Source organism: Fusarium mangiferae (genome assembly GCF_900044065.1).
Source record: "Fusarium mangiferae strain MRC7560 genome assembly, contig: FMAN_scaffold014, whole genome shotgun sequence".
Classification (NCBI taxonomy): domain Eukaryota; kingdom Fungi; phylum Ascomycota; class Sordariomycetes; order Hypocreales; family Nectriaceae; genus Fusarium; species Fusarium mangiferae.
This window is the reverse complement of record NW_024573934.1, coordinates 1,083,635-1,103,716: the sequence shown is the minus strand read 5'-3', so window position 1 is coordinate 1,103,716 and position 20,082 is coordinate 1,083,635. Positions and strand designations below refer to the sequence as shown.

The 20,082-nt window shown below is 48.3% G+C and overlaps 7 protein-coding genes across 7 annotated transcripts; 5 read left to right on the top strand and 2 right to left on the bottom strand.

The window, feature by feature from the left end:
* Window positions 1-527: 527 nt before the first annotated feature.
* Window positions 528-1,432, bottom strand: FMAN_14820 (related to plant PR-1 class of pathogen related proteins; the record flags this gene model as incomplete). Its single annotated transcript, XM_041822877.1, has 3 exons — window positions 528-652; window positions 705-775; window positions 825-1,432. The coding sequence occupies 3 exons, from the start codon at window positions 1,430-1,432 to the stop codon at window positions 528-530; spliced, it is 804 nt and encodes a 267-aa protein (XP_041688514.1).
* Window positions 1,433-4,682: 3,250 nt separating this feature from the next.
* On the top strand, window positions 4,683-6,862 carry FMAN_14821 (putative DUR3-Urea permease; the record flags this gene model as incomplete). Its single annotated transcript, XM_041822876.1, has 4 exons — window positions 4,683-4,979; window positions 5,035-5,318; window positions 5,369-5,965; window positions 6,016-6,862. The coding sequence occupies 4 exons, from the start codon at window positions 4,683-4,685 to the stop codon at window positions 6,860-6,862; spliced, it is 2,025 nt and encodes a 674-aa protein (XP_041688513.1).
* Window positions 6,863-7,102: 240 nt separating this feature from the next.
* On the top strand, window positions 7,103-7,650 carry FMAN_14822 (uncharacterized protein; the record flags this gene model as incomplete). Its single annotated transcript, XM_041822875.1, has 2 exons — window positions 7,103-7,528; window positions 7,582-7,650. 2 exons carry the CDS (start codon window positions 7,103-7,105, stop codon window positions 7,648-7,650), a joined length of 495 nt encoding a protein of 164 aa, XP_041688512.1.
* A 233-nt stretch (window positions 7,651-7,883) lies between these two features.
* Window positions 7,884-9,530, bottom strand: FMAN_14823 (uncharacterized protein; the record flags this gene model as incomplete). Its single annotated transcript, XM_041822874.1, has 4 exons — window positions 7,884-8,780; window positions 8,860-8,992; window positions 9,042-9,173; window positions 9,223-9,530. The coding sequence occupies 4 exons, from the start codon at window positions 9,528-9,530 to the stop codon at window positions 7,884-7,886; spliced, it is 1,470 nt and encodes a 489-aa protein (XP_041688511.1).
* A 1,931-nt stretch (window positions 9,531-11,461) lies between these two features.
* Window positions 11,462-13,769, top strand: FMAN_14824 (uncharacterized protein; the record flags this gene model as incomplete). The annotated part of the gene is made up of 4 exons (XM_041822873.1): window positions 11,462-11,958; window positions 12,013-12,218; window positions 12,271-12,683; window positions 12,735-13,769. 4 exons carry the CDS (start codon window positions 11,462-11,464, stop codon window positions 13,767-13,769), a joined length of 2,151 nt encoding a protein of 716 aa, XP_041688510.1.
* Window positions 13,770-16,563: 2,794 nt separating this feature from the next.
* On the top strand, window positions 16,564-18,242 carry FMAN_14825 (uncharacterized protein; the record flags this gene model as incomplete). Its single annotated transcript, XM_041822872.1, has 3 exons — window positions 16,564-16,758; window positions 16,821-17,841; window positions 17,890-18,242. The coding sequence occupies 3 exons, from the start codon at window positions 16,564-16,566 to the stop codon at window positions 18,240-18,242; spliced, it is 1,569 nt and encodes a 522-aa protein (XP_041688509.1).
* A 1,138-nt stretch (window positions 18,243-19,380) lies between these two features.
* FMAN_14826 (uncharacterized protein) lies at window positions 19,381-19,801 on the top strand (the record flags this gene model as incomplete). The annotated part of the gene is made up of 3 exons (XM_041822871.1): window positions 19,381-19,503; window positions 19,564-19,603; window positions 19,674-19,801. The coding sequence occupies 3 exons, from the start codon at window positions 19,381-19,383 to the stop codon at window positions 19,799-19,801; spliced, it is 291 nt and encodes a 96-aa protein (XP_041688508.1).
* Between the last annotated feature and the right edge of the window lie 281 nt (window positions 19,802-20,082).

Sequence of the window (20,082 nt, the reverse complement as noted above, 5' to 3'; positions counted from 1 at the left end):
GTCTTCGGCAATAGCAGGATCTAAATCGAGTTATGACTTGCTGAGACTCTTGCGTGATCCCGATAACGGATGTCACAATCATTGCAAGACCCCGCGCCTTCAACGGACTCCAAATTAATTACCGTGCATTATAACCTCTAAATATTAGCGAACGGACAAAAGCACCAAGGTTTATGAGCTTTATAGATTCATAACATTATGTATTTGTTGTTGGTCTGCGCCGTGCACAAACACAGATGTTGGCTTGTTTGTATTAGAAGGGCACTTGAGAAAGCCCATGATATTGACGCAATACAAAAAGGGAAAAGGTAACTGGTTTAACAAATCGATTTGTTTTACATAATTCGTGACACGTAAGCGAATGTAAGTATTCTAATAGTAATACATATAACCACTTTCGAGGAAATGGCATGAATCAAAGAAGGTATCAGGTCAGCGCTCGCCAGCAACGTCCACCAGGTCCCTTCTCAACTACCCCGGGCATATATTCGATCCAGTAATGTCTTTTCAAGTCAGTATTTTATTGCTTAATAAGGCTTCTGGCCGACAACGTTGCCGGGACCAGAATATCGAGCAACAGTGTACCAAGCACCCTTGGAGTCCTTAGCGGCACCAATGCCAATCTTTGTTGAAGTCTTCCAGACACATTGAGCTGACGAACGATTAGTCACGTATAGTGAGATGATTCGGGTTTATTATCTTACTGTAGTGACCATACATGGAGAAGTTGCCCTTGGGAATGGTCTCTCCCTTGTAGTACTTCTTCTCGTTCAACCTCATGCAGTTAGTTAATTGTGTGTTATGTGAGGATAGAGTAAACCTACCAGCCCTGAGCACCAGCAGTGATGGGGTTCTTGAATCCATTGCTTGCCCAAGCATATGCGAGATTCTCACCCTGGTTGGGACGGTCCTTTCCTGCAGAGTGCTTCAGCTTACCAGCCTTGGCCAACTTCTTTGCATAAGCTGTAGCAGCTGACTCAAGCTTGGAATCCCACACAATGGCCTTGACCTTAACCTTGGAGCGAGCAACATTGTGACGGCGTAGAGCCTCCTTCTTATCTGAAGTCAAAGCCCTAGTGAAGAGTCTTGCAAAGATGCTGCGCTTCTCTTCATCAGTGTCCTCAACCTCTGTTTCCTCATCATCGTTATCGGGATAAAAGATGACGGGATCAAGGCCCAATCGAGTGACGTCAATGTTGGCCTCTAGGACACGAGGCTTGTTGTAGTCACTGGGGACCTTGTAGTCGTTATCAACGCTGACTTCGGCCTTTGCGGCAACACCATCAGAGTCTCCGCTCTCGTCTTGAAGACCAAAGCCATTGACAGCGAGGTCAGTGTCCAGGAGTTTGTTGGAAGGCGCTGCAATCACCTTTGAGAGAAACGATGAAGCTAGGAGAAGGGAAGAGTGAAGGTAAAGAGTTGATAAATGCATTTTGTCTGAGAGTTGAAGATTCTTAGGATAGATTGTATGTTTCTGTGGCGTGATAGTTGGGGATATGTTTCAAGAATGCCTGATTCCTGGTCCTTATATAAACTTCAAAAAGCTTCTTCTATGATGATCCAGTCACCTAAAGTTGGGAACTTCTCTGACGTCGATGAGTGGCGTGGATGGGACTGGGTTGCGGATAGATCACAATCCGTGAGATCGGCGACCCTGAAGACCCTTATTTAGGATGCCAAACTTAACTTTAAGTACCCAGGGGCAAAGGCTAATTTTCTCTCATGGTTTTTACGGAGGTACATTTCAGCTACCATTCTTCTGTTTTCGATGCTTGGGAGTTATGCATTTTGGTGGTCTGGCCCCTCGGTAGTTATGCTGGATCAAGATCGTGGTGTCTCAGATGCTTGCGGCTAGTGGTTCTTACAATCCCTTGTTAAAGCATTCAATAAATGATGTTTTCCGACACACAACGCAAGGGAGAGACAATGCCATTGTTTTCCCTTGCCAACGCTCCTTGGTACTTTTCTCTGGGGAATATGAGGCAAATTGTCGCATTGATAGAGTTCGACTGGGTAGCGGAGAGGAGCCCGCAGGCCTGGAGAGCTGTTGCTCATGAAATCATCACTCCAAGTTCCTGAGAATTCCACGAATAACATCACCTTGGTCTGAGTTCCTGCATTTGACGGGTATTCAATGGATGCAGAATGGAGGTGTCAGCTGAATACGGTGATGGGTTTTGGCCGTTCCCGGAACATGTGCATTCCAAGCACCGCGTCATCCACAAACTCGGTCTAGTCTACAAGCGTTTCAAAATCTCAACGACCAAATAACGGGCGCGATGTGACATTTGTAACCTTAATGACAGACCAAAGCGAGTTGCGCATTCGTCATTCACATATGCGAGACAATCCACTACATTGCTGTCCTTGGGCTGTGTAACCCACCCTGCCCGCCAATGAGGAATGCCACTCAAACCTTGGGCAGCATAAAGTCGCCAGTCTTACCTAAGACGGAAGAGCTGAAGCCGTTGGTCTAAAGAGTCTTGACGCAGGGGAATTCCAGGTACGCGGAGGAGGTCTCATGACGGCACTTGCAGATCCGTCTGATGCGTGACGATTCTGTCACTTAAGCTGAAATGGAATTCATAGAGAACGCATCATCATCAGTATTGGATTGCCACGAAAGGCTGTGAGCGCCTTGGGGGGCTTCAAGAGGTGGACTTATCGAGAGAAGGCCATTCTCACTCTCTTCACTGACAAACCGATCTTATCGCTTCCACTGTGGATTACTACGAACAAATCCAGTATTGATGACTGATCTCTGCAAAAAGAAAAAAAGAAAAAAACACTCCCAAAGGCCCTGTAAGGTTACGATTCACAGAAATGCGGCAACACCAACTGGGTTTATGCTAGTAACGTTGACGGAACTCGTTTAAGCCATGACATTGAGAACTGCAAAAATAAGTTGGAAGTGACGCGTGTCGCACGGCCAGTTTTGCTACCAGCCGTTTTGTAAGAGAATCCGATCATAGTGGAAGAATGGTGTACCCACAAGTTGAGAGCCTTTGATTCCCCCGACGTTGTGTATTCTTCAGTAGAGACCCTAGATACTGTTGTTGGTCTTTGGAGCTGAGTACTGTGACGGTCCCAGCATTATAAACAATTTCTATACGATTGTGGTATCATACCTTGCTTCTTGAATCCTAATGAGAAATACCCCTTATCTCTGTCGTAGTATATTACATAGAAGTATGAATATGAAGGTTATAAGGGCAGGAGAATGCAGGTTGTGCTGCGATTTTAACTGCACAGTGTGGCTGCTTATGTTTCTGTCACGGCCCTCTTTGTAGCGGTGAGAGATAAGATAAGAAAGCAACATGCAAATTATGCTGGATCTTTGCTAATCCGCGACAGATAGACTTCTTAGACCCAGTAGTCTGTCAACTTCACACTGTGACATCACATTGCCGAGCAATGTTTTACTACTGCAGGGTAATTGTAAGCCATCGAGCCTACGAATTGCGAGAACGAGCAGTATTGTAAGGTAAGATGAACAGATAGATAATCTTCGATAAGACGCTTTCCAAACTAAAATGGACTTCTATCAGCGACGAATTTCGTCGGTATTCATCATCTGGTTAACACAATATCTCTTTGGGGATTTGTTCTGCTGGTAATGACCACATAAAAATGTCCATGTCGGGATGCCGAAGTTTGTCTGTCTGAGCAGCTCACAACCAGCAGCTCACCTCAAGTCAACGGTAGGCTATCGTCAATAATGTTCAATCTTACTTTTGGTTGCAAAGATTGCGAAGAGCTTACCATTATTACAATCAATGACGCTGGTTTTTCGGAATGATAAACCCGGGTCCCTGCACCCGTCACTTTCGTGGGGTAGCACTTTAATTGCTCGCATATGAACCAATCCTAGACACTTTAATGAGTGATCACATGTCCAAAACCTCAAAAATGTTATCTCAATGCGAATATTTCTCAGAACTGAGATACATATTCAATTGAGGCTGAATTTCCCATGTTCTAGGCTCTGAAAGGGCTTGGCTTAGGTGCTACACCTCCGCGGTGCAGCAGTGCTGCATCGTCCACTGATGTGTCAATTAATGAATAATGCCCTGTAGCGGCCACTGTTTTTCTTATCAAGATACCGCCCTGCAGGTCGCTTGGCCGCCGGCCAGTGATCAACCGTTTCTTATTCCCTCGCTTCAATGTTTGCACTGATAAGGGCGCATTCGGGGCTGGGGTTGTTGGCCAATTGTGTCCGTGCGTTCTTATCACTGCCCCCATGGGGAATTTCTTATCGTGCAGCTTCACCCGGGAATGGCTTATCTTGAGAGGCCCGCCGGCACTTGAACGGCGGGTTTATTATCTTCGACACTGGACCATGCACCCCAATCCATGGGATTATGCACTCCCAACGAAGCCTAATCGGGACAGAAATACTGACTTTCCAGCTTTGACCCATAGACGCCACTGAATTTCATCAGTCAATGCGGTGATCAGAGGCACACATTGCAGGTCATCAGCTAATTAGGTCTAGTGGGGGTGCATAATCTGGTTGACAGGGGTGCGTGATCCGGCATTGCATTATCTTAGGTTTTGCAAAACGGCTGTGGTGCTTGGATGTATATAACAATGATGAAGATCTCAATAAATGTGGTTGTGGCAAATGCTCTCGTGATAGACTCTTGAAATCTCAACACCAACCTTACTGCAAATATATCACAATGGCTGGTGGTGGCGGTCCTTCATCCGGCACAGTCGAGCCTCCTCTGAGCCAGGCCTACGGCTATGGTATCGTTGTTGGTCTCGGCTTTCTTTTTGCCCTCGGCATGATCTTCACGACGTGGGTCTTGAAACGGTATAACCATGAGAAGCAGACCTCGGAAATGTTCAACACTGCTGGCCGAACGGTCAAGTCTGGTCTCGTTGCTTCAGCTGTTGTTTCCAGCTGGACTTGGGCTGCTACTCTCCTCCAATCATCTGGCGTTGCGTACCGATATGGTGTCTCTGGACCATTCTGGGTAAGTCGACTGTTTGAAAATCGTGAACTGTGAATGGTGACTAATAATTGGAAAGTATGCTTCTGGTGCTACCGTTCAGATCATTCTCTTCGCCACCATTGCCATTGAGTTGAAGAGAAGGGCCCCTAATGCGCATACCTTCCTCGAGGTCATCCGGGCTCGATATGGCCGCATTACTCACTGCGTTTACATTTGCTTCGGTCTTTTCACCAACATTCTCGTCACTGCTATGCTCTTGACTGGTGGCTCTGCTGTAGTCACTTCTCTCACTGGCATGCACACAGCTGCAGCATGTTTCCTGCTACCTCTCGGTGTTGTTCTATACACCATGTTCGGAGGGTAAGTTGAAATAGATTTTGATGAACGAATAGGACTAACCCACGGCTTAGTATCAAGGCCACTTTCTTGACAGACTATGTCCATACGGTCATTATTCTCGTCATCATCCTCATCTTTGCGCTCACTGCCTATGCGACCGGCAGTGAACTCGGATCACCTGGCGAAGTCTACGATGCGCTCACCAAGGCCGCCGCCTCTCACCCCGTCGAAGGCAATGCTGAGGGCTCATATCTCACCATGCGATCTCGCGAGGGTATCATCTTCTTCGTCATCAACATCGTTGGCAACTTCGGCACCGTCTTCATGGATAACGGTTACTACAACAAGGCCATCGCAGCTCACCCCGTCGCTGCCCTCCCTGGATACATCATTGGCGGCCTTTCATGGTTCGCTATCCCTTGGCTCTGTGCGACTACCATGGGTCTCAGTGCTTTGGCCCTCGAGACGAACCCCGCCTTCCCTACGTACCCTAACCGTATGGACCCCGCTGATGTCTCGGCCGGTCTTGTTCTGCCCTACGCTGCTGTTGGCTTGTTGGGCAAGACTGGTGCTATTTGCACTTTGATCATGATCTTCATGGCCGTGACCTCTGCGACCTCGGCTCAGCTCATCGCTGTTTCCTCCATCTTTACCTATGATGTTTACCAGTAAGTTCTTCGTGTACAAAAGCTCATACCTAATGCTAACGCTTCTCCAGGACCTACATCAACCCCCAAGCTTCCGGTGGCCGACTCATTGGTGTATCACACACGACTGTCTGTCTCTATGGTCTTATCATGGCCAGTTTCAGTGTTGGCCTCCACTACGCCGGTATCAGCATGGGTTGGCTGTACCTCTGGATGGGTGTCATGATCTCCGCAGCCGTCATCCCCGCTACCTTGACTCTTCTCTGGAAGCGTCAGAACTGGATTGCTGCCGCGGCGTCTCCAGTCCTTGGTCTTTTCTGTGCGCTCATCGCTTGGACTGTCACCTGCGCTAAGGAGTTTGATGGTGTTCTTAGCGTTGACAACCTCGGTTCCAACAACCCTATGCTTGCCGGCAACGTTGTCGCTCTGTTGAGTCCTCTGATCTTCGTGCCGCTCTTCACATTCGGCTTTGGCTCAGACAGCTATGATTGGGCTTCTATGGCTGCTATCAAGCAGGCTGACGACACCAGCGACTCCAACGTTGACTCCGAAGGTGCTGTCGTAACCAGCTTTGCCGTTGCTCCCGAGGAAGACATGGCCAAACTCAACAAGGCCTCAAAGATCGCAAAGACAATGACCGTCTGCATGACAATCGCTTTCCTGATTCTCTGGCCCATGCCCATGTATGGAACATCCTATGTCTTCTCCAAGCCCTTCTTCACTGGCTGGGTTGTTGTTGGTATCCTCTGGCTGTTCTGCAGTTCCATCGCTGTTGGTCTATTCCCTCTCTGGGAAGGTCGACAAAGTCTTGTTCGGGTATTCAAGGGTATGTTTGGTATGGGGGGACCAGATGTTACAGAGGAGATCCAAGGAAAAGCAGTGCACGAGGAAAAGATTGATGAATTTGAAAAGCAGTAGTAGTTAGAAGATTGAGCATAATGTAGCTTATCTTGGTATATCATGATATTTATAGGGTTAAAAAGCGTTAATAAGCAGAGTCTTACGTCACCCAAGTCTACGATCATGTTGCAAAGTGGAGGCGTGATTTATCCTTCGCAAGTTGCAACTACCTACTCCACGCAAATCCCAGTCAGGTGCTTATCATCTATCTGTCTCATAACCCTAACTTCGTTGAGTTTGTAGAAGAGACCATTCAGAATGGTTACCATGAATTTGGCCTACAGCGCTCCCATCAACCCCAGCGGTGCGTCTCCCATCTTGTCAGAAGCTCAAGTCTGGAATGGCCTCAAGCGCAAAGTCCGGAAGGCCAACGCATTCGTGGCTCCCATTCTGGAGTGTGAAGTCCTCAGTGAAGAAGAAGCAGAATCAGGGACAAAAGTCATCCGACAAGTCACTTTTGACAAAGAAGCGCGAGGTAAAGATGATCATGTTGTCGAGGAGACTGTCTATGAATTTGCACCAACGCGTGTCGATTTCTATCAACCTGATGGCAGCAAAATCTTCAACATAGTCAGTGTTGACCAAGAGGGCAATCTGATTTTAACTTTTGTTTTTGAATGGCGACACTCAGAGGTCAAGGCAGAGAGCCAACAGGACAAGGAGTTACGCGAGAAGTATCTCAAAGTGAGCCTTTGCGTCCTACTTTTTAAAGCATCAAGACTGACATGGCATCTCAGATGGCCAAAGGAGCCGTGGAGGGTACCATCGCTTCCATTCGTAGGTTGGCTAAAGACGGAGAGCTTTGAGAAAGAATTTGGTCGGAAGCTAAGGAAGGGCACTTTTTGTTTTCCAGCTTGTTATGACGGGGTTCACCGCAAGGGGGTATCAATGTATCATCTAGGAAATACTTGCGAGAAGGACTGTGCTATACTAAAAGATCAGAAGCCAAAAAACGAAAGATTGCTCACTAAAGGAATGTTTTCATGATCCCAAATGATCCTCGAAGAGACTGCGCCTTTGACCAATACTAACGGCAGGATCATAACGCGATCGTCTGCTCTCGAAAATACTTCTCCTCAGTTTCGGGGCTCCTTATTGGAATGATCCAGATATCGTACGGAATATACCCAATATCGGTGCCAAGCCCATCCAGATCATTTCTGATTAGGCCTCGGAAGCGAACCTTCATGTCCTGAAATGCAACATCGTCGTTTTTATGGACTCTATCATCCCAACTCCTACCTTCGCGCTGAACAATAAATTGAACAGAGTCAATATCATCGAAGCCATGTATGAATTGAAACTCCGAAATTGACATGCGGCCAAATGTGCCGTGATGCTCCCATAGCGTGAAGTTTCCAGGTGATTTTTCGACACTGTATTTAATGCTATATCTTGGTCTCCTAGTGGTGATCTCTGGGGTTCGACATGCGGTATGAGGAAGAGGAGGTGGAGGCATAGCTCTAGCCGCTTGATTTGTCTCCAGGAGAGGGGTTATGTCTTCGGTGGCCAGCTGAGTCGTATCAAAGGACATTGGCTCTGAAGTCGCGCGCGGGTTTTGCGAGGTTCCGACATGAGAAGTTCCAGGAGCATCTGTTCCAAGCTCTGGACTAACGCGAGATCCTGGATCGCTTTGTCGACTTGGAGGTGGTGATAAGGATTGGGAATCATCCTCCGTGTCAAAGGTTGGTGTTTCGACAAAATTAAGGCGTTGGACGGGCCGGCAGCTGCGGCCTGATGAAGTGTATTTCTCGGTAAAACCATCAATAGCCCGAGCGATTGTTTCCACTGCGCTGGTAGCCTCTAGGCGTTCAGCCATCTGAGCAACAGGGGCAGTTGGTTCAGAAGAGATTGCAGTGTTGCTCGGAGTACTTTTGGCAGTTGTGGACGCTTGAGGTGGCGGTGTAGTGTTGCTCGTATTGCCTGCCGATGAGGTCTAGTATAGTCAGTTGATAACCTTTTATGCATCATGTCTGTGGAAGGGTAAATGTGCTAGCACCGAGAAGACCACCTACTTGAATATCTGGTTCCATAGGGCGTAAACGAATGTGGTCTATATCTGGAAGGCTGGTATCATCATCCGAATCGACTTCGTTCCCTGGGTCCGTGTCCATTTCATCGCTTGGAACTGAAGCTGACGCGGCGTTACTAGCAATAAACTGTTAGCTTGAGTGTAGAAATTAGTAGTTCACAATACCTTTGTCCAAGTGTTTGGGATCTCTGCCTCTCATGGCGTACAGCTTGTTTCTTCTTGGATGGTGAGCTAAGACCCTTTTGGTGTTCTTGCTGGTTGTGACGGAAGAAGAGCTGGGCAAGCAGCTTGACGATTCTAACACTAGGTAAGTGACATATTCTTGCAACAGTCTGAGGGGTCCTACTTTTGATCATCCTCTGGCCAGATAAGTGAGTCCCCAGAAGAAGAGCTCTCGCTTGCTGGCCAATATTGCTGTCCTCGGCCTTCTATGACTGCAAATCTCTTCGCCATATACTCGAGGTCAACTCTCTGTCTTGCATCGGTCCACTTAATTAGGGAAACCCCGGGCACTCCATCGCAAGTCTTATACCCCTCAATAAACTTCTTATAAGTCTGTACGAAGAATCGGCTGGAGGGATTGGACCGCGGATAACCCAAGGCGATCTGGAGAGGGGTTATTTTTGGAATGTCACCAATCTTCTCCTTGCTCATGGTTGATAGTGACTGTTGAAGAATAATGTGAGTCGAAAAAGCAAAGCTCTGCTTGTAGTTGAGATCCGGGTGTACACAAAAAATGCTAATAGGCCAAGACACTGAAGGAGTAGAAATGCATTTCGTGAGGGGAGGCCTCTGTCTGATTTTATGGTCAATTCTGCCTCAGCTGAACATCCCGGCCAAGTCGAAACCTGGGGAGAAACGTATGTGAACCTTAAGCGCTCTCAGAAACCTCTAGGCCTCTGAAGTTGGCCCCTCAGCCTCGCGACAAAGAGAATCATGGAAACAAACAGATCGACACATATCTGCGCTTCGGGCTTTTTGAGCGTTTTTAATCTCAATTTTATCGTCTTGAAATTGAAGTTTTATCAGCCGAGATATTTGCGGTGAGAATTGGATGTTGGAATGACTTAATCCGTATCGAGAAGTTATGTTGGTTCAGAACCAACAGCTTCGGGGATGAGGGTGTACCAACTGCATGAGCTCAAGCCAATAAAAAGAGTGATTTTTAGGCAGAGAGAGGCGGTGATCCATAAATAGTACAGCCTCTGCCTTTTTTGTCAATATGTCCATTTTATCTGTTTCACTTTCGCCGTCTTTGGATTTTGCCATTGATTCTGAAGCAATTGCTGCCTTTGATGTGTTGTCGCTGCGGCGCAGCCCTTGCATGGATGGGTCATGATCAAATATGCCTTACACAAGAACCATGAGCTACACCGAATTGCCTATCGAGAAATTGAAACCAGTGAAGGGGAAGTAATTGAGTATCCATAAATGCATCCTACGGTCTTTTTATTCGTTTCTTACTCGTTTCTAGCAGCAAATCCGTGCTGTCATTGGCTGATGCTCCCTCATTACATCGGCTCATTTGACTCTGGCAGAATTGTTATCCGAGAGTGATATTCCCGCAGCATCAACCTGACAGTTCGTTAATCGGCTAACTGATCTGATTGCTGCCAATGTCCTTTGCCCCCACCGAATACAGTGCCTGGTTCTCATGCAATCGATTGCCTATCCCAAGCCGTCTTTTCTTTGCATCAGGCAGCTTTTCTAGAACTTCTATTGTACTTGGAATGGGGTCTCCGCTACGCCACCTCTGCTGTCAACTGATTCAGATGAACTCAATCGCAAGCTAGTTCCCTAGTGTCCTCAATTGGTCCACAAGCTGCCGGCATTAGAGGATTACATGCCCAACCTCCATCGTGAGCTGTGACGTGACAATCATCCAGGCTTCTAATGGTCACACATTTCCAACGCTGCACAAAAACGTGTCGCGTATTCCATCTTCTGACCTGGTTTCTCAGGGACATGTACTGCCTGAGCACGCAATAACTGATGAAAAAGACAATCATGTTGCCGACATCAGCCCGTCAATGACTCGGGCAGCCCATTCCCTGTAGGAGCGGAGAAACGTTAAGCTTGATTACTCAAAAGTCAAGCTTATTATCCCACGTCCAAGAGAGTCGTTACGCAAGAATCTCTACCCATCAAACCCCATCAGGCAGGTGAATAAACACGCCGATCCCTCCCCGCAGCAAAGCCAAGTAGCCAAGCCAGTTCAGCCATTGGCCAAACCTGGGGAGCTTCCCAAGAGGGTTACAACGGCAAGGCATGACGACATTCGCGAGAGCTATCCCGAGCTCAGGATCGTAAGCTTACTGACTGGGAAGGGAAGTTCATCCATCATGATAAGAGCTTTGGCAAATCAAAGGCGAGCTTGGCCCGAGATGGGATCCTGTTTGTTGGGAATACCAAGGACCTAAGTGTTGTTTATGCAATGGTTCCATTCTAAGGTAACATGACACTGCAGCATGGGGTTGGTCATGCTTGCGAGAGTTGCATTTATATCCGAAGCTTCCCATTGCTCCACGACTACTTCCCCTCCCAGGCCAAATGTTGTGAAGTTCAATTGGCATCGAACCTTCAATATGCATTTCCGACAGCTCTCGACAATCGCAGCTTTCGTAGCTGGCGCAACTGCTTGTCAGCGCGATCTCGTTTTGGGCAAGCGACATACACATCGCCAGCCACTGACCAAGCGCAATGCCGATTGGCCTCCAGTCTTGACGGAGCAAGAAACTCTCCTTGTCAATTCTTTTGACAATTCATCCATTGACAAGTGGTCTGACTACTACGGCCACCAGAATAAGTTGGCCGGCTATGGAAAAGAAGCTGCCCAGTGGACCGCTGATCGTTGGTCCGAGAGCGGATTTGATGCGCATCTGGCCGAGTACCATGTGTTCCTCCGATATCCAGTCAGTTCATCTCTCTACTTCACCGGCCCCAACGGTACAACCACCGAGGTGAACACCAAGGAGGAGGTGCTGGAGGAAGATGATGTTACAGGCTGGGATGTCCTTTCACAGCAGACCTGGTTGGCCTACTCGCCGACTGGAAATGCTTCTGCCGAATATGTCTACGCGGGGTGAGTAAAGCTCCAAATGTATTTTGATACTGATCACTGACTTTTGAACGCTAGCCGAGGCTCAATTGACGATTTCGATCGACTAGTCGAGCTTGGGGTTGATTTCAAGGGCAAGATTGCTCTTATCAAATATGGTGGTCTGTTCCGTGGCCTCAAAGTCAAGAATGCTCAAGACCACGGCGCCATTGGTGCCATTATTTTTACTGACCCTGGCGATGATGGAAACATTACGGTAGCCAACGGTTACGAGGCTTATCCTGGTAAGACTTCTCATATGACAACACTGGAAAGCGCATGCTAAGTAAATGTCAGATGGCCCTGCCAGAAACCCCAGCTCTGTCCAAAAGGGCTCAACACTATTCTTGTCCACCCGTACTGGCGATCCCACAACTCCTGGCTACCCCTCGAAGAAGGACTCCCCTCGAGCTGATATCTCTGAGGTCATTGCCAAGATCCCAGCTCTGCCGATTTCTTACTCGGCCGCTCAGCCTCTGCTGCAGGCTCTCAATGGCCATGGCGTTACTGCTGAGAAGGTTAATCGCACTGCTTGGACCGGCGGCCTCGACGCTGACTACAGCTCTGGTCCTGCCCCTGGCGTGAAGCTCGCTCTCAGCACTGTCTCTCGTGATTCTATTGAGCCTGTACACAATGTCATTGGCGTCATCAACGGAACCAATGCTGACGAAACTATCATTATTGGAAACCATAGAGATACATGGATGGTCGTAAGTAACACCGCAATCCGATACTCACAAAATTAATCACTGACTGTATAGGGCGGTAACGGAGATCCCAACTCTGGTTCCTCGATCCTCATTGAGCTTGCTCGCGCATTCAAGAAGCTCACTGATTCAGGCTGGAAGCCTAAGCGAAACATTGTTCTCGCATCTTGGGATGCTGAAGAATGGGGCATCATTGGCTCTACTGAGTGGGTTGAGGAGCACGTCAACTGGCTCACTGACACCGCTGTCACATATCTGAACATTGATGTCGCCGTCAGCGGTCCTCGACCTAACCTTGGTGCTTCACCTGAGCTTCACACCTTTGCTACCGAGGTTCTCAAGAAGGTCGTTGATCCCAACTTTGGTGGCTTCAATCAATCGCTCTATGATGCTTGGCATGCTGCCAGCGAGGGTGACATAGAGATCCTCGGCTCTGGCTCTGATTACACTGCTTTCTTCCACCGTGGTATCAGCTCTCTTGATACTGGAAGCAGTGGAGGTGCCGGTGACCCTATCTGGCACTATCACTCCAACTACGACACCTATCATTGGATGTCGACCTTTGGAGACCCCGGATTCCATGTCCATACCGCTCAGGGTCAATATCTTTCCCTGCTGGCTTACCACCTGGCCACTGATGACATCCTTCCATTTGACACCCAGAACTATGCCAAGGAGCTTCGTGCATACTTCGAGGATCTCTCAGAGTATGCCGAGAGCAAGGATGCCGATCTTGATCTAAGCGAGCTGGACGAAGCCATTGAGCACTTCAAGAAGAGTGCCGATGAAGTGAAGGCTCTTGAGAACCTTTCCCGTGAGCGCGACGATGATGTCCTCAAGAAAGTCGTCAACCATAAGTACCGGGACTTCCAGCGAGGTTTCATTTCTCAAGGTGGCCTGCCTGACCGTGACTTCTACAAGCATGTCGTCAACGCCCCTGGTCTTGACACCGGCTATGCTGCTGTCACCTTTCCTGGTATCACCGAGGGCATCCAGTATGCTGAGGACAGTGACTTCTCTGTGGCTCAAGAATGGGTCAAAAAGACTGCCCGTGGTATTGTTGTTGCCGCGAACATCTTGAAGACATAAAGCGAGTTTGGATAGAGTTGGAAGGGGAATGAATTCACTTCATGTCAGTCGTTTATGAACGTTATGATTCCATGGTTATGATAATTATAGTACCAGTATTTGCATAGCATTCTCAGGTGTTTTGGCTGGTGCCGGTTTGGGGTTGGTTGACGGAGTTACCTGGGCACAGTCACAAGAGGATAGGAAATTATTTAAAAGAAAGGAACGTGAAGATCCAAATACTCCCTTAAATAAGATTCATGTCAGCTCTACCGTTGTATGATGCTTGATCATTGCTGAAATCTATTTTTCCAAAAAGTCTATGCAGGTCTCATGAATCATCAAGGCCGATATAAGGTTTCGCGGGGTTCATCAAAGCGTATCAGTGCATCTATGCAGTACTAACAGAGATTACTTAGAGTTGTTAGTGATTATATCTCTTTTTGAGGCGCGCCTCCACCTACAGCGGTTCATAGGCGCCAAGATCGAGAGGCTGTCGAGTCTCCAGCCTCATGGCCTACGAATCCGCGAGATACTAGTTCAGCATCCACATAGACAAAAGAATCCACGTAAAACCGCAGGGTTCTATGATTCGAATACGGTAGCATTCTAATGCGAGCTTGATGGCTGACTACTCAACCGAGTCTCTTCAGGTATCAGCCAGCTGGGTCTTTTGTAGCCTTCAGCCAGCAGTCTGACCTGTTAATTATGTTCCATAATACATTCTTCTCATTTCCAATATCTTCTCGGGTCTCAGCAAGCCGCCGACAAAACGTCTACAACTGCCGACAGATGTATAATTGACGCAGCTTGGCGCTTGGCATTACCGTTGGGCTACCTTGGCGCCGAGAATTCTAGAATCCACGTGGTGAATCTTGTTCAACTACACGATACTACACTTCAGGTTGCATTACGCGTCTAGGTCGATCGAGACTCGCCTGTCTGTAATGTCTGTGCCTTGTGACAATGTCTTGATGTTTGCCAATAGATGATGTGCATTCTCTGAATCAGAGAGGGTGTTACCGTGTATTCGATTCAAGATATCCAATCCACCGCCGGACACAAGGAATGCAACGACGGTAGTGCACAGACATCCAAGATCTGAGCCACGCATCGGATGTTGCGGAAGAGATACGATTGACATCTTCTTGGCGCATCTTGGCGTATCAGAACTGATAAATCCTTACACAGCATCGGGTCTCGCAGCGTAAGATGTCCGGTGGCACAGTAAAACAGCGGTTTCCCAATCAGCAATAAAATGAACCAATGGGTGTTTTGAGTGTTGCATTCCTTTTTGCCGTAATTCCGAGTAGTAATTAATCTCAGTGGCCATGCTTTGATTCCATGTGAGGGAATGCAACGACGATTGACCATGTAACCTTGGAGGTGCGGCAGATGGAGGCGGTATGCAGTGCTCACTCGGGGTTGTGATATGGCCACCAATTAACGAGTTTAGTTGAGAGCGGGGAAGATTACAGTGAACACAAACCTAAATTAGTGCCTGTTGAGTAGTTCTGATCATCCATCACCTTGGGGCCGCTATTGTAATAATCACGCACTCGATACTAATTGGGATAATACTGATGAAAATCCACGCTGCGTATTGATAAGAGTAGTAGGCACAGTGATGATGCCAAGCTATAAGAAATACCTATCACGACGCAACCACCTGCTCAAACGTTTTGCCACGTGGATGACGCTGCATGTTTTGTCAGCCCAAACTCAGCGAGACTGCTACGTAGTGGACGCTGGTCCTTTTAAGCTTAGCCATCAAGCTTACCCCGCTCCCGGGTACAGAATCCATCAGAACTCAGAAAACGCCAGAACCAACGAGGAACAGTCCAGTCTCTAACTTACATTCCCCCAAAAAAACCTGGAGTGTTAGTGTTGCATTGTGTCAGCCAAGAAAATGGGGGAATGAGATAATCACTAATCACCTGCTCAATTACGCTTCTGTTTTAAGTAGTGACTCCCGGGACTACGAGATCAGCACTAGTCGGCGTTGCGCTGCCACCTCCGATGACAAGTCCATTCACGATGCTTCGAGGCGGGAGGGGGAGGCGCTGGAGGGGCGGAGGGGTCAGGGTTCGTCACTCAGCAGAGCTCCGAAGCTTCGGTACTGGAGAGTGTTTTGACTCGCTATGATGATTCCATTTTCGTGATCAACAAACCTCGTGGAAGTCGGTGGCTGCAGCAACGTCGCACAGGGAAGCCGAGGCTTTGGGATGGGATCAAAATACTGGACGCCATCAAACGCTGCAAGTGAGGATCGGCTCTTTTCATGTCAGATTCGGAACACAACAGCCATTCAGGCTGATCCTCGACCTACAAAATGGGTTGCACTCGGGGCAAATACTCCCCAACCTCCCTAGCTCCCATAGAAATGCTGACTCGGGGTGTTTTTCCCTGTTTGCGAGACACAATAACCCAACTTACAGATCGGCATTTCACCCTTGTCGTCCAATTAAAGCCAAGACTGGGCAATAAAGCTTGGTCTCTTCTTCTCCACGTCCATGCGTCGACCTTCCCGTAAACGCTTAGAGTCATCGCAGATCGTGAGCTTTGGTTCATTTCCTCCCCCGCATCGCATGGGCTAGCTTTGGGGTTTGGGGGGCGGCTTGCGGGCGTTGACGTACGAGGCGGGTTGCAGGGAAGAGTTGTTTACGTGGTAACAAAAGCCCTTACCTCTTCCCCCTTCATATTTGTTTTCTTCGCTTGTTCTGTTGGTAAAGACAGTAGCAAGCTGTCATCTCCGCGGAGCGTAGAGACTGTTTCGGTATCCTAGACTTGTGTTATAAGCTACTGTTCCAGCACAATGACTACTACTGATACTACAGCGACACCGCCGAGTGAGCAAGAGAAGCCTGCAGCTGTTGATATTGAGAATGTCGCGACGACAACGTTGTCCAATGCCGGGACCGGGGCTGCTGTTGATGCTGAGCGCAGTGCACTCTTAGCTGCTCTGCCCGATCCTGACGAGGGTAAGAGTGAAGAGGAACGACGCGAGATTGTAAGTCGCTCAACATGTTCTCTGTGTCCAATCTAGAATGACTGGTGCTGACAATGGCTCAGGATAGGAAGCTGGTCTGGAAGGTCGACCTCTGGCTCATCCCCTGGCTCTCGCTGCTCTACCTCCTCTCGTTCCTGGATCGAACCAACATCGGCAATGCGCGTCTCGCAGGCATGGAAGACGACTTGGATATGATTCCGGGAGATTACAACGTCGCCCTCACCATCTTCTTCGTCAGTTATGCCCTCTTTGAGCCAATTACCAACGGCCTTCTCAAGCGCTTGACCCCCCGCATCTTCTTCACGGGCATCATCATCGCGTGGGGTGCCGTCATGACTCTCATGGGTGTCTGTCACAACTACCCAGGTCTCCTGGCAGCTCGTTTCTTCCTCGGTGTCGCAGAAGCTGGGCTGTACCCCGGCGTCAATTACTATCTAGGCTGCTGGTATAAGTCATCTGAGATTGGCGCTCGCGCCGCCATTTTCTTCTCTGCTGCTGCCCTGGCTGGTTCTTTCGGTGGTCTGCTTGCGGCGGCTATCGCCAAGATGCACGGTATTGGCGGCAGACCCGGTTGGGCATGGATCTTCATCCTCGAAGGTCTCGCGACTGTCGCTGTCGGTGCCTTTTGTTGGTGGATGGTTTTTGACTGGCCCGACACCGCTCGATTCCTCTCTCCCGAGGATCGCGTTCGTGTTCAGCGCCGTCTCATCCTAGACCGTCAGGGAAGGACTGCTGAAGACTTTGATAAGCGTCACATCTGGGCTGCCATGAAGGATTGGAAGACGTACGGCTACATGGTGATCTACATGGGATCACTGATGCCCCTGTACGCCTTCTCTCTCTTCCTGCCTACCATCCTCCGAAGCATGGGACATGTAGGCACCAAGGCGCAACTCCTATCGGTTCCTCCATATGCTTGCGCTGCAGCCGCTACTGTCTTCGTTGGATTCCTAGCAGACCGGACCAAATGGCGTGGCTATTGCAATATTGCTACTGTCTGTGTCGGTATCATTGGATTCACAATGCTGATCGCTTCGCCTGACCCGCATGTCCAATACGGCGCTGTGTTCCTTGGCGCAATGGGTAAGTGTACAACACTGGCCTCTTAAGGCTATTACTAATCTAGAACAGGTATCTATCCCACCGTCCCAAACACTGTCTCATGGGTCAACAACAATATCGAGGGTTCATTGAAGCGTGCCATTGTTCTCGGTATGGTTGTCGGCTGGGGTAACCTCAATGGTGTCGTCTCGTCCAACATCTACCGAGAGACACAAAGACCTCGCTACTACGCTGGCCACGGCACGGTTCTAGCCTACCAGATCCTCTTCCTTCTAGGAGGTTCCATCTTTATGCATTTTGCGCTTCGATTGGAGAACCGTCGTCGTGCGAGAGGATCACTGGATGCCAAGTATGCTGCCATGACAGATGAGCAGAAGTGGATCAGCGGTGATGTGCGTCCTGACTTTAGGTACACTCTCTAAAGAGCTCAAGAGTATTTTTTGCATTGCGCTTTGTTTTCATGCTTCTTTGGACGACTCCCGTAGCAGGACAGCTGGACTTGTAAGGACTGGAAGTAAGCAAGTTATGATTATGTAGTACTCATAGAATACTCTTAGTATTTTTAACATCTCTGATGCTAGAATAATGAACCATTCTCACTTATCAAATCTTTCTCACCTGGCCACGATGTATTGATACTCCGCTTAATTCTAAAGATACTCGGATACCTCCGTAGGTGAAGTCAAGGGTCTGAGACAGCGATAAGACGTTCCAGCTGAGTCCATATGCTGGGGGTATCACAGAGAACGGTCGGGACCGCTCCATCTGTCTATAATCTTGCTTCTGGCTAAATCATGCATTGGGATATCAGCGTACAAGCTGGCAACAGATATCTGTATTCTGTACCCTTGCTCTCATTGTTCTTGGAAAGCACACCGACTCCATCATGGCGTCGCCTACTATGCTGTGAACACACACCGCAGGCCGCTACGCACTATCAGTCGTTTGATTACAGTATGAATCATGTCTTTGTGTCACTGTAGCAGACCCCACTCCATCCATTATTGATGCAGGGTTTCCAGTAGTATGGCTTGAGACAAGTTTCTGGTAGCTAGCGATCCAGGCAGCGGAGAAAATGGTCTCCCATACTTTGCCTTAGCAAGTTTCATAGAGACTATGCAGTGATATCCTAAGTTTTGAATTATGTGGACCGACGATAAAGTTCTAGGGGCTCCATAGAATAGAAAGATAGAGCAAAATATCAGCATCCCGAACGACAAAGACAATCAGAAGAGCTCCCTGTTTGTGACTGCTCGCGACCTCAGTCTGCCTGAACGACACCATGACACAAAAGAAGAATCATGCCAAGACTGTTTTACTCGAGGTCCCATCACCGCTTTATCTGTAGAACCTCTTCTATCAATATGAAACAAACTCGCAATAGTCCCTCTTCACTTTCCCACTTACCTTTGCCCTATTGCTTTCTATAAGAAGTGCAAATCCGCTCCTCTATCAGTTGACAAATCATCACTCAACATAGAAAGACAGAAACTCAACAACTTAACAAATCTAGCAAATCTCAACTCAGCCCCATAAATCCATTCCAAATTTTCATTTACAATGAAGTTCTCCATCATTCTCGCTGTTGCCGCACTCTCGGCCGAGACCTTTGCGTGTGCCAACATTGGGCAAGCCTGCAAGAAGGGCGACCCAGATGTATGCCAGTGCGGTGCACCGCTTACCGTAAGTCCTAATATCCTCGGTCGTTCATGTATTTGACTGCTCAAATGTCGAATTTCTCAGCTGTCCTGCAGAGGTGATCCTCTCCCTCGTCCTGGAGGCGGTGAGTCTCCCTGTCGATGGCCCAATGGCCATCTTCTCTGTACCTATAAGAATTCTTCTGATACAAGTAGCTCGCCGCTTTCACTACCAACTTGGTGACATTTGTCCCATAATCAGACGAAATGGACGCTGTGTCAATGGGAAATGTGTTCCGGGCCCGCGTCTAACGGTGGTTAATCCTACGCCCACTCCAGAGTAGACGTCACCACAGCTCAGCAGCGTACCATGCATCTCAGTCCGGTTGAAACACACTCGTTTGTCTATAAAGTCGTTGGTTGGGCCAGAGCTAGTTATAGTTGACAATATGAAACCCAATTAGACGAGGCTGTCTTTGGAACATATCTGTTTCAATTCATGCATCATTGCACTTGGATCAAGAGGTTGCGTATGAAAACGGGATGCTATGGCAATATCAACAAAAAATCTCCACCCGCTGACCTTGAATCTAACCCCGACACAGCTAAAGACTACAACACTTAT